The 14,049-nt window shown below is 42.9% G+C and overlaps 1 protein-coding gene across 4 annotated transcripts in view; it reads left to right on the forward strand.

Moving 5' to 3' along the window:
- hycc1 (hyccin PI4KA lipid kinase complex subunit 1) overlaps window positions 1–14,049 on the forward strand; it is a 76,098-nt gene that overhangs the window by 22,551 nt on the left and 39,498 nt on the right. For all 4 annotated transcript variants that reach the window (XM_043689756.2, XM_087987071.1, XM_043689761.2 and 1 more), the window contains one exon: window positions 10,251–10,352. In XM_043689756.2, coding sequence (XP_043545691.1) covers window positions 10,251–10,352 — 102 coding nt within the window. The remainder of the gene's footprint in view (window positions 1–10,250; window positions 10,353–14,049) is intronic.

The raw sequence follows: 14,049 nt of genomic DNA on the forward strand, positions 1-14,049 counted from the left end.
CATGAGTGAGAAGTTGTTGGGTGTGAGCATTTTGGGAAATGTTTGCAAGTCAAGTTAACCAATGGTTAGAAACAGCAGATGAATGAACTGAACACCAAATTCGGCCTGTTAGTTTGTGACAAAAGTATTGCAGGTTTAACAGGTACTTAGTTTTTCCAATATTTTTCCAAGGTTTAGCATGTACTCTTTTTTTTTTTAAGCATGTTGGGGGGGGGGGGGGGGAAACTGAATATGCTGAATTATGAACCAAAAAACACCGTGTTTATTGCAAAGTTATTTTCACTGTGAAATAAACTGTGCATTGCGTGTATCACTCTAGCCACACACTTGCCTATCCAATTTTACATTTTGTGATGTAGCAGCATTTTTTTTATAAAAGCTTTGATCCTCAAGAATCTCTGCTGGAACTGATATCTATCTATACCATGGCTGTTACTGTGATTATTCTTTCTGAACAAATCAGTCTGAAGAATGCAACCATGATGTTGCCGTTGCACAATTCTCTGATGCATGGAGACTGTTGCATAATATTTATGTAACCAGGACTGGTTCTGAATTTGGTATGGTTGTGGGTAGAGGCCGATTAGATTCTACTGTTTCTTTCACTTAGTGCTAACAAAATTTTAGCTGTGACCAATTTGCACAGTAAAAACCCACAGTAAATGATTCAAACAGCAAGGACATCATGAGAGCTCCCCTACTTTTCTAGGAATGCTGTTGTGGTATGGGATGTTCTTGTGTCCTGTCACCACTGAATCCTCTAAGATTCTGAAAGAGAGCAGAGCTGATGATGTTGCATACCCTCCGTACTACATTTGAGTTGACAGCTTAAATTCTAGTGACCTGATTGTCGAGGAACAGAGCTGACAAAGGTGTTAAATGACTTACCTTCATATTTGTTTTTAAAAGACCTTACCAGGACTCTGTAAGATGGCAGCAATTCTGTAGGACTGCTGTGGACAGCTCTGCCAAACAGCCAAGGCATACTGGTGTTTTTTTTAACATCCCTGGCCAGCTTATGTGGTGGAATTATTAGTTTAAAACCTTACAGAATACATATTTGTTAATTGGAAGTGGGACGGATGCCAAAGGGAAAAGGAGCAAGCAAACAGCAGCAGGGAGGACACTCCCTTGCAGCACCAGGCATACCAGAGACTGCAGCAACAGCAGCCTCTCCTGAACCCTCCCCGGGGTTCAGGAGAGTTGCGTTTCTGCCACGACGACTCAGTTTATAAATTTGACTCGGTGGATAAGGCTAAAAACTTTGGACACTTTAAAATAGACTGATTGGCCTGAAGAATATGGTTAATGTTTGTTCTCTTTTCTATCTTTATCTTTCTCCATGCTTTCCCTTCCTTTTTTATATTCCTTTCTTTCTCCCTAATAATTTCCTTTTGGGAAAGGGGGCAAAAGACTTTGGAATAAGTTTTTTTTTTTAATAACTGGATTTTCTGAATGTTCTTTGTGGTCTCTCCCCCTTTTTTTGTTTGTTCTGCTTCTCTTTTAGTCACAATAGGGGTGTAATGAAGCCGGGGATGGGTGGAGTGCTCATCCTGACTTTGTCTTTTTTTTTCTGTTGATTTAAGGATCATCTCCTTGTTTTTTATCTTCTGGCCTAAGGCTGGGGCACAGTCCAGGTTTGAAGGAGCTGTGAAGGAGGGGATAGATAGGGTGAGCGCCCTCTATGGGGCATTCAAGGTTCTATAGTTGGTTTTCTTTGTAGTTGTTTAGTAGTAATAGTTTATAGTTATGGTAGAGTAGTTTTTGTATATATAGCTTTTCGATTCTGAGTCTTTATTTACTTACGCTCGGCGCTTTGTAGGCAGGGTTTTCCCTCTGAGGGGTTCAAGGGTGTTTGAAAGGGGATATGGCTAAGTGTCTTATTAAATGGTGCACCTGGAACATTAAGGGAAGTCATTCGCCTGTTAAAAGGAAAAAAAGTGCTTTCCAGCCTTGAGGGAAAGGGTTGATATCGCTTTGTTGCAGGAAACCCACCTTGATGATGGGTATCACCTGAAATTACAACAGGAGGGTTATGACCGGGTATTCTTCTCATCCTTTTACTACTAAAAGTAGGGGAGTGGCGGTATTTATGCAGAAAAATCTTCTGTTCACGTTATTAGAGCAGGTAAAGATGAGCAGGGACGGTTTGTGATACTTAAAGCCCTGATACATGGGGAGAAATGTGGCATTTTAAATGTCTACTGTCCTCTGGCGCGTTCCCTCAAATTTTTGATTAGTGCTTTCTCTAAGTTGAGTGCTTTTGGAACATGGCACATTATTATAGGAGGGATTTTAATTGTCTTTTGAATCTGACAATGGACAGGATGCCTTGTGGGCCCCCAACTATTTCTTTGCAGGCCAGGAGGAGTTGGGGCTGGTGGATATTTGGAGATGTCTTCACCCTACCGGCAGGGACTTCACCTTTTTTCCCCAAATCCACATAAATGTCACACGAGGAATGATCTCTTTCTGGCTCACTCTACCCTTCTGGATCTGATTTTGAGTTGTAAAATTGGGAATATAGCTAGCTCTGATCATGCGGCAGTATACTTGGAGATTAAGGCCAAGAGTCAAGGGCTAGGTTTGTGGCATTGGCGTTTGGACCCTTTTCTCTTTAAAGATTCCAAAATTGTGGAATACTATTTGAAGGAGCTTCAGGAATTCTTGACTATCAACTCAGGCACAGTTAGTAGTCCGTCCATGCTATGGGAGACTGCTAAGGCCTTTGCTAGGGTATTAGCTGTTTCCAATTCGGCTAGCCAGAAATGACAGAAGGAGGAACAGCAGTGTCTACTTGAGAGGCTACTTGCGGAGGCAGCACATTTTGTGTGGCCTTTGGTGACTACGCTACAGTGGATCACGGCCCTTCGGGCTGCCTTGAATTCAATACTGACACAAAACAAAGAAAGACCTTGCTTTTGCTAGACAGAGGCTGTTCGAAGATGGGGATAGGCCAGGGAAGTATTTAGCATACCTGACGAGGAAAAAGCATGCTCCCCAATCCATGACTGCAATCAGAGACAGCGCCGGGGTCCTTACATACGATGCTAAAAAGATTAATGAGGCTTTTCAGAGTTTCTACTCTGAATTGTATCGGTCTGAAGGTTGCGAGGACAGGAGGCTAAAATGGAGACCTTTTTTAAGAACCTGGACCTCCCGGGGTAACCTCGGAACAGGCCTCTCTCCTTAATGCCACCTTGACAGTTCAGGAAATACAGGAGGCAGCTGGGCAACTTCAGAGTGGAAAAGCACCTGACCCTGATGGTCTTCCGGGTGAGTTTTATAAGGAGTTTATAGGGATTCAGTCAGGGCCGATATCAGAGATGTACAATCACTCCTATATGCATGAATGCCTGCCACCATCTTTGAGAGAAGCTAATATTCCCTTAATTCTTAAGAAGGGGAAGGTTCCTGAGGATTGTGCTTCATACAGACCCACCTCGCTATTAAATTCAGATTTCAACATTCTGTCCAAGATCCTGGCGCTGAAATTGGAAAAGGTGTTGCCCCATATTGTTAAAGAAGACTAGACAGACTTTATAAGGGGCTGCAGGTCCTCTAATAATATTAGAAGGTTGCTGAATATGGTACAAGTTTGTCAGCAACGATCGATTCAGGGGTTGGTGATTTCATTAGATGCAGAGAAAGCATTTGACCGGGTGGAATGGCCGTACCTTTTTTGTCTTAGAACAGTTTGGGTTGGGTGGGTCTTTGCTAGGTGTGTGGAGGTTTTATATCGCCACCTTCTGGCCACGGTCGTCACCAACTGGGTGAAGTCTGGGAATTTTACGATTGGTAGGGGTAGTTGGCAATGCTGCTCCCTCTCACCATTGTTGTTTACGTTGGTGATAGAGCCGCTGGCAGAGGCCATTCGTCAGAACGTCCACATAACTGCTCCGGAAGTGGGATCGAGGGCATACAAGATGACACTGTATGCAGATGATGTCCTTCTGTTTTTATCGAACCCAATCACCTCCGTACCCCATTTGATACAATGTATCAATTCATTTGAGTCTATTTCAGGATATAAGATTAACTTTGCAAAATCGGAGGCTATGCCTTTGGGGAACCTTAAGGATGTGCCAGAAGTTGAAGGTGGCTCTAAGTTCCTTTTATGTGGTCACGGGCAGGGTTCCGCTACCTTGGCATTTTTATTACGCCCAAGTTTGATCTGTTATTTCTGACTAACTTTGCTCACTTGCTCAACAATGTTAGGCGAGATCTCCAGAGATGGGAGGCTCTTCCAGTTTCGTGGCTGGGCCGAATATCTCTCATTAAGATGAATATTCTTCCTCGTTTGCTTTATCCCATGCGTATGCTCCCTATAATGTTTCCCAGGTCAACTCAGCGGAAGCTTATGGGGTGGTTTGGTTCCTTTGTCTGGCATCGTGGGCGGTCCCTCATTTAAACTTACTAAATTGCAGTTGCCTCAAGGAGGGGGAGGAGTTGATTTCACAGACATCAGGAGGTATCAATTGCGTTCACTGCTGTCCTTTGTCTGCAATTGGGTAGATAACGATCCAAACTCAATATGGCTGGATATTGAGGCCTTCCAAGCAAAGTGTCCTCTTATTAACCTGTTGTTCATGGATACGTTGAGGACCGTTATGGGCCACTGCTGGAACCCCATTGACATTAGTACAGTCAAGGCATGGAGGGCGATGTGTCAGAGTTAGGGTTGTTTATCCAAGACTTCGCCATTTACACCTATAGTTGGCATGCCAGGGTTCTGACCAGGGATGATGGACTCAGGGTTCAAACTATGGGCAGCAAGTGGAGTTTCTAGTTTGGGAGACTTGTTTGAGAAGGAGGTTATGATGTCTTTTGAGCAATTGTGCTGCAAATACGGGTTGCCCAGCAGAGATCTTTTCCGTTTTTTCAGGTTTGGGATTTCATCCAGAAGAAGACTACACTTCTCCCTAAGCCCTATAAGCCCGATACAGAGAGGTTGTTGCTACGTTCCACAAGCACCCTTTCAGTTAGTGCCCTCTATCGCCTGCTGGGTGGCAGGGCCTGGCAAGATATTAACCGGTTATGTGAGGTCTAGGAGCAAGAGCTAGGAGTGGAGATCTCTTCTGAAACATGGGAGAACATGTGGGAGAATGCTTAAAAGATCTCAATCTGTAATAGGACATACGCTACGCAGTTAAAAGTTCTGCATAGGGCTCATCTGGCACCAGACTGTCTGGCGGAGTTTAAAAAAGGGGCATCTTCTGTGTGCCCCAAGTGTAAAATAAGTGTAGGTACTCTTACCCATTGCTTCTGGACACGCCACAAGCTCTGTGTTTATTGGAGCGTTGTGGCGGAAGAGATAGGGAGGGTATTGAGGACTGAAGTCAAAGTAGACCCGATATCTCTCCTCTTAGGTCTATCAGATTTACCATCTTTAGACAGGCATGGGAAGAAACTATTTAATATTCTTGTATACTGTGCACGGAAGAATATTCTGATGAATTGGGTGTCTGAGAACCCGCTGGGCTTGCTGGGGTGGCAAAAATTAATTATGGAGCAGATTCCCTTGGACTTTCTTCACAAACATGGTGGACTACACAACAGACCATTTTTATAAGACATGGCAGCCCTATGTAAGTTATTTGGAAACAGATTTGTCAGTTGTCTCAACTAGGGCATTTATTTAACCAGGATGTTTAGATTTGTCAAGCCATGGGCCGTGAGGGTGTCTCCTGAGTTAATATGGGTATATACATACACAATACTCCTGTTCCTCTGTTTGGGAGCTTTGCGCCGAGCATAGCTGTTCTGTATTCTGTTTTTTTTTTGTTTTTCTGCTTTTTTTTGGTGTTGCTTTGCACAGTGTTAGGGTTTGTTTTGTATTAGAGGGTAGGGTAGGTTAATAGTTAGGAGACAGTAGTTGTATTGTTTTTGTGTTTGTTTTCTTTTTATTATACTGATATTTGTTATTGATTGCATTTTTCAATAATTCTATATGTTAGCAAATTTTTTTAAATTTTACAAATATATTTACAAAAAAGAAGACCTTATCAGATGCAGACCAGGTTAGAGATATTAGACAAGTCAACTATTCTATGTAATATCCCCTTAATGAAAACTAATATAGTTGCTTGTTTTTTCTTTGAAAATAAATCTGTTATGATTGTAACATGCAGAGATCACTGCTGTGGATAAATCAAAGAACTACACTTTGCTGGAGATCTGAATCAAACTCAGCAGATTTAGTAACATCCATGGTGACAAAACAGTTAATATTCCAAGTCCAAAGCCCCTTCTTGACTGGCCTTCATGTTAATTGTTTTCTCTCTATGGAAGCTGCCGGACTGAGTTACTTCCAGGAGTTTGTTTTTACCTGTTGATGAGAATAGATCAAGAAAGCAATTTGACCCCTGAGAAGTTGTGCACATGATGCAAATGGAGATTTTGAGCAGCAGGGCTTGACTTCTCATCTGCTACCCCAGTGAGGTGTGACATGGACTTTGAACACATTCTAGGTTTATTTTTTGACTTCTATTCTAATGAGAACAGCCCCAGCTTCTCTCCTTTTTTTGTCTGTGTGTGTCTTTGTCTCTCATCCTCTCATCTGTGCCATTGCCTATTTCCGTACTCCCTGGCATACTATGTCATGTGTTTTAAATCATTTTTTTGCTCCTTAAAATGTGCTTTCAACATTTCGTCCCTCTTTCTGCCCACGTCACCAATAGCCTCCACTTCGTAACATCCTTGTCTTCTGACCCTCTGCATCAATGTACTTTCCTGGAATTACATCTGCAGCAGTAGGAATGTGTGACTGAGTCAATTTAATTATGTTTACTCAAGAACATGATCAGTGCTATACAAACCCAGGAATGATACAAGGTGTACTGCAGGCCTATTGTTCTTTTGTTATCTAGGATTTCCAATGTTCTTGAGTTGAACTGATGATTCATACTGGTATTCTACAGTTTCAAATTTTACTCACTGAAATAATTGTGTTCTGGGTTTTATTCTTTAACTACTTTATTATTTTTAAAGCTTATTTTAAACCCACTTAATATGGAGTGGGGAGGTCTGTTCTATGGGATCTGGCTCTAACTCTGAATGTGGAAGACACTGTTGGAGTCATCTATCTTCAGAAGAGGAAAATTACCCTTAATAAGCTGAATTGAGGACCTAGGTATAACTAAATTCACAAAGCAGGAAACATGACAAAAATATACTATGTATCTCTCCTTTTCTACTTCTCTTTCTATCTTTTTCATTCTTCTATCAGCATTTGCTCACTTCCTCCATTTTCTGTATCCTACCTTACCACTATTCTTTGTTGTAGCAGTAGTAGTAAGGCTTCTTGAATTTCCTGATTTTGTTTGAAAACAATTTAACCTGTTTTTCAATTAGAGGACAAGGAATTAAATGGCAGTTAGTGTTGGATGGGACTGCTTACTTAATGCATGAGAACCTGGACAACATTGAGTCAGGACATCAACTATGTTAGAGGGAGGGGTGAGCTGGGGAGATGGGTTAGAAGTGGTTGGTTCATTATGGGAAAGGGATTCTTCCTGAAGGTTTCCTGGGTCTCTCTCTTGGGTTGCTTTCCAAAGTGCCCTAATCCTGCACTGGATAGTATTAGTGCTGATAGACCTTATTTAAACCCATTGTTATGCGCAACATTGGTATATTTTGGAACTGAGGAAAAGTCTGAGGTATATAAAAAAATAAGTTGAAATGAGGGTGGAAGGAAGCACTGTGTCATCTAAGGCCTGCAACTCGAAGCAGTGTGATTGCATTTTGTAACTCTTAATCAATACTTTGCATTTTAATTAGAGCTTGAATGTGTGGTGCTGGAAAAGCACACCAGGCCAGGCAGCATCCGAGGAACAGGAGCATTGACATTTTGGGCATCAGCCCTTCATCAGGAGTGAGGCTTGTTGGCAGCGGGAGCTGAGAGATAAATGGGAGGGGGGTGGGGCTGGGGGGGGAGGTGGCTGGGAATGTGATAGGATAGATGAAGGTGTGGGTGGAAGTGATAGGTCAGAGGGGAAGGTGGAGCAGATGGGTGGGAAGGAAGGAAGATGGACAGGTAGGACCAGTCAAGGGAGTGGCGCCAAGTTGAATTCTTGGGACTGGGATAAGGTGGGAGGAGGGGAAAATGAGGAAATTGATGAAATCCACATTGATCCTGTGTGGTTGCAGGGCCGCAAGGCGGAAGATGAGGCGTTCTTCCTCCAGGCATCAGGTGGTAAGGGTTTTACGATGGAGGAGGCCTATGACTTGCAGGTCCTTGGTGGAGTGAGAAGTGGAGTCAAAATGTTCTGCCACAGGGCGGTGGGATTGGTTGGTGTTGGTGTCCCAGAGATGTTCTCTGCAACAATCTGCAAATTGGCATCCTGTCTCCCCAATGTAGCGGAGACCATGTCAGGTGCAACGGATACAGTAGATAATGTGCGTAGAAGTACTGTTAAATTTCTGCCAGATGTGGAAAGATCCTTTGGGGCCTTGGATGGAGGCGTAGGTGCAGGTTTTGCACTTCCTGCAGTAGCTGGGCGGCACGGTGGCACAGTGGGCGGCATGGTGGCACAGTGGTTAGCACTGCTGCCTCACAACGCCAGAGACCCGGGTTCAATTCCCGCCTCAGACGACTGACTGTGTGGAGTTTGCACATTCTCCCCGTGTCTGCGCGGGTTTCCTCCGGGTGCTCCGGTTTCCTCCCACAGTCCAAAGATGTGCAGGTCAGGTGAATTGGCCATGCTAAATTGCCCGTAGTGTTAGGTAAGGGGTAAATGTAGGGGTAGGGGTGGGTTGCACTTCGGCGGGTCGGTGTGGACTTGTTGGGCCGAAGGGCCTGTTTCCACACTGTAATGTAATCTAATCTAAGGTCGCAGGGGTGGAGGTTTGGCTGGTGGGGGGTGCGTGGATCTGACAATGGAGTCACAGAGGGAATGGTCTTCACGGAACACAGAGGTTGGGAGGAAAATATATCCCAAGTGGTGGATTCTGTTTGCAGATGGCAGAAGTGGCAGAGGATGATGCGATGTACGCAGAGGTTGGAGTGGAAGGTCGGGATCAGGAGGATTCTGTCCCTGTTGCAATTAGAGGGGTGGGGTTCAAGGGCAGAGAAGTGGGAAATGGAGAGAATGCACTGGAGGGCATCATTGACTGCATGGAAGGGGAAATTTGTGGTCTTTGAGGAAGGAGGCCATCTGGGATGTTCTGTGGTGGAATTGGTCCTCTATCTGAGTAAATGCAGTGGAGGTGGAGGAATTGGAAATAAGGGATGGAATTTTTACAGGCGGTAGGGTGGGATGAGATGTAGTTCAGGTAGCTGTAGGAGTCGGTGGGTTTGTGGTAAATGTTCGGCAACCAAATAGACACGGACATTTACTACAAACCCACTGACTCCCACAGCGACTGGACTACACCTCCCACCCTACCTCCTGTAAAAACACCATCTTATCCCAGCCCCAAGCCTCCAACTTGGCACCACTCCCTTGACTGGATCTACTTGTTGATCTTCCTTCCTACCCTACCCTCTGACCTATCACTTCCACCTGCACCCTCCTCTACCAATTATATTTCCAGTTACATTCTTCCCCCTCCCATCTATCTTTCAGTCCCCCTGGCCCACAAGTCTCGTTTCTGATGAAGGGCTGATGCCCAAAACACCGATTTTCCTGCTCCTCGGATGCTGCCTGACCTGCTAGGCTTTTCCAGCACCACAATCTTGACTTTAATCTCCAGCATCTGCAGTCTTCACTTTTTCTCTCATTTTAAATGGAGCTGTTTGGGAAATTTCCTTTTTCCTGCAGTTCTTTCAATCACTAGTTGTGGTGTGCATTTTTCTGACCATTTTATATCCTCTGTATTCTCCATACACTTATTTGACTCCTTCAATTCAGTTTATTTCTCATTAATGGTCATTAATCCAGAAGTAATTTAAGTGGTGTTAATTTGTTTTGGGTTTTAGTTTATTTGTAATTGCTAATTTGTCTCCATATACAGCTATGTTGTAATCATTAAGCATCTTAGATGCCAGGAAAAATAAAACTATATGTAGAGATATTACCAAGTTCTAGCAACCTTGTTCTTAATGGTGGTCTGTTTGAATGGAATTGAGATGAAACCAGAATTATTAGATATGGCCACATCCTGTTGTATCTCGACAAGCTGTCAAAAGCTCCCACTCTTGAAATATTCAAAACAGGTTTTTAATTTCTTGTGAAGTAAAAGTGAAATGGATTCCATTTTAAAATATTTGTGATTTTAAAACTCACTTTTCTTTTTACTTTTGAATTCAGACACTGCCTGAGACCTCTATATCCAGCTATGCTTCAAGTTTAAAAGGCAAGAGTACCCTGGTTTCAGAATTATACACAGTCATCTGTGAGCCACATTGTGAGGTAGGAATTAAAAAGAAAAATTATGATGTGGCTCGCTTTGGATGCAACTCTGCTTAATTCCTCAGATATCTAGGACAATATGCTGTGGATTTCCTGCCATACTCCATGTTCTTTCCAACTCCTTTTAAGATTTTGCATAACCAGATCTTTTGGTCAGGCTTGTAGTCACCATTCTTATTTCCTCTTTTGGCGTGCCATCCATTGTTACTTACGCGTGTCTGAAGTGGCTTTGGATGTTTTTATTACATTTAACCTGCATTTTATATTGTAGCTTTATGTAGGGCAACATGCTCATTTTTGAATTCTGGTTACAAACTTAGGTTTCTTTGGATGTCCCTCTCTTCTCTCGTCTCTATTTCTGTCATGTCAAATACAGGTGATCTCTGTTACTCCCTCCTTTACTGTATGATTCTGTTGGTCCTAATTCTGCAATATCTGTGCATCTTTCTCTGTGCATTTTGGCTTTGGCTCCGATACAAAGGCCAATGCTTAGACCCTTTTGCATCTTTCTGTCCTGATTCCTGTTGTTTGTTTTCCTTGGGCAACCTTTCTTTCACTCCACTGAATTGCCTGAACCCATCATTTTATTTCTCCACCTTCCTGCTGTGTTTCTAACTAGACCTTATTCTTAATTTGCATGCTATCCCTTGACGATATGATATCATTGCATGCTGTTGAGTTCACTATCCCTTGACCCCAGTCTCTGTTGTCAGACTATCCTGTATCCTGTCACTTAGAGTCATAGAGATGTACAGCGTGGAAACATAGTCTTCGGTCCAATTCAGCCATGCTGCCCAGATATCTGAAATTAATCTAGTCCCATTTGCCAGCACTTGGCCCATATCTCTTTTTAAACCCTTCCAGTTCATATATTAATCTATTTGCCTTGTTAAATGTTGTAATTGTACCAGCCTCCAACACTTCCTCTGGCAGCTCATTCCATACGCTCACCATCCTCTGCATGAAAAAGTTGCCACTTAGGTCCTTTTTAAAATTTTTCCCTTGTCACCTTAAACCTAAGTCCTCTGGTTTTTGACTACCCCCGCCCAGGGAAAAGACTTTTGTCTATTTACCCTATATGCACCTCCTGGTTTTATAAACCTTTAAGGTCACCCCTCAACTTCCAATGCTCCAAGGAAAATAGCCCCAGTCTATTCAACCTCTCCCTTTGGCTCAATACCTCCAATCCTGGCAACATCCTTAAATCTTATCTGAACGCTTTCAAGTTTAACAACATCTTTCCTGTAGAAGGGAGATCAGAATTATACACCATATCAAAAAGTGGCCTAACCAATGCCCTGTACAGCCGCAACATGACCTCCCAACTCCTGTACTCAATACTCTGACCAATAAAGGAAAGCATACCAAATGCCGCCTTCACTATCCTATCTACCTGCAACTCCACTTTCAAGGAGCTATGAACCTGCACTCCAAGGTCTCCTTGTTCAGCAACACTCCCCAGGACCTTACCATTAAGTGTATAAGTCCTGCCCTGATTTATCTTTCCAAAATGCAGCACCTCACATCTATCTAAATTTAAACTCCATCTGCCACTCCTCAGCACATTGGCCCATCTCACCAAGATCCCATTGTAATTTGAGGTAACCTCTTTTGTTGTCCACTACACCTCCAATTTTGGTGTCATCTGCAAACATACTAACCATACCTCTTATATAAATGATTTGGATGTAAATATAAATGAAGAAAAGCAGTGAACACAGCACTGTTCCTTGTGACACACCACTGGTCACAGGCCTCCAGACTGAAAGGCAACACATCAGCACCATTCTCTGTCTTCTACCTTCTGTATCCAAATGGCTAGTTATTCCTGTAATCCATGTTATCTAACCTTGCTAACCAGTCTCCCATGAGGAACCTTGTTGAATGCCTTACTGAAGTCTACATAGATCACATCCACTGCTCTGCCTTCCTCAATCCTCTTCATTACTTCTTCAAAAAATCTCAGTCAGGTTAGTGAGACATTATGTCCCACGCACAAAGCCATATTGACTATCCCTAATCAGTCCTTGCCTTTCCAAATATGTGTAAATTCTTTCTCTCAGGATTCCCTCCAACAACTCGCCCACTGAGGTCAGGCTCACTGGTCTATAGTTCCCTAGCTTTTCCTTATCACCTTTCTTAAATAGTGGCACCATGTTGGCCAACTTCCAGTTTTCCAGCACTTCACCTGTGACTTTCAATGATTCAAGTATATTAGCAAGATGCCCACAATCGCTTCCACAGAGTTCTAGGGTGCACCTGATAGGGTCCTGAGGATTTATTTACCTTTTTATGCATTTTAAGACATTCAGCACCACCACCTCTGCAATGTGGACATTTTTCAAGCTATCACTATCCACTTCCCTTGTACTATATTTTCTATATCCCTCTCCATAGTAACATTGATGCTAAATACTTGTTTAGTATCTCCTCCATCTTCTGTGGTTCCACACATCAGCTGCCTTGCTCATCTTTGAGGGGCCCTATTCTCTCATTAGTTACCCTTTTGTCCTTGCAAATACATTAACTAGGGAGAAAATAGGGCCCTCAAAGATTTCTTTGAACATTAGGAACACAAACTAGGAAATGTTTCTTTGCTACTAAGTCTGTCCTTTCCCTTGCCATTATCTTGGGTTGAACCAGACTTGTCGCACTTTGGTCCCTTTTTATTCTCTTGTCTCCACACTGAATGCTTTCACCTTCACTATTGGCCTTCAGTCTTGCCACATCTGATCTGTCATAGCTATGCAAATACATGTAAATCCTGCTCCTCAGGATGCTCTCCAACAGCTTGCCCACCACTGATGTTTGCTGTTTGTCAAACTCTGCTGCTCCTGATATTTCCCTGGTTGGTCTTGTCCTCCATATTCTGTAAACCTTAGCTAATCTGAGACTCCGTGTTATACTCAATTCCTCTCAATTCAGTTATCCTTGTTTTTTGAGTCAAAAATCCCTCAGTGCCTACATTTTAAAAATTGCCTTCACCTTACACTCCTTCATTTGAGATTGTCCTTTAATACCTATTTCTTTGACTTTGGTCGTTTCTCATAAATTTATCTTAATTTTTATCTGAAATGCTTTGGTGTTTTCTTCTAGTTTTAACATCCTGTATCAATGCACATTGTTGGTTTATTGCAACTGGAATGGTTCAGGATTATTCATTATTATTGTCCTAAAGTTGACTATAATATCATGACCTAGCATGCTTATCATCTACCATTTAAAAGTAGATGACCTTTTCAATGTGGTGTGCAGAAGAGCATGTAGGCTGGGACAGGGCACATTGCAATGAGTTGCCATCCTTGAGGCGATAGCACAGTATTACATTTGAAATACTGGAAGCAGCATGCACAGGAGAGCTAAACTATGCCATTGCCAATGGATCAGATCAAAGCTCTGCAAGTCTGCCACATGAAGTTGTAAATTATGGTGGATGATTAAATACGAATGGGAGAAGACTCCACAGCACATCAGAACAAATTATTCCTAACTCCTCTGCCTCCACCACATCTGTTCCCAGGAGGACCAATTCAATCACAGAACACACCAGATGGCCGCCTCCTTTAAAGACGGCAATTTCCCCTCCCACGTGGTGGTTGATTCCCTCCAGCACATTTCATCCACTCCCTGCACCTCCGCCCTCAAACCTCACCTCTCTAACTTCAACAAGGACAGAACCCTCTGGTCCTCACCAATC

This window comes from Chiloscyllium plagiosum, unplaced genomic scaffold (genome assembly GCF_037043375.1).
Source record: "Chiloscyllium plagiosum isolate Xiang-an unplaced genomic scaffold, Cpla_swu_hap1 HiC_scaffold_5, whole genome shotgun sequence".
Taxonomy (NCBI): Eukaryota; Metazoa; Chordata; class Chondrichthyes; order Orectolobiformes; family Hemiscylliidae; genus Chiloscyllium; species Chiloscyllium plagiosum.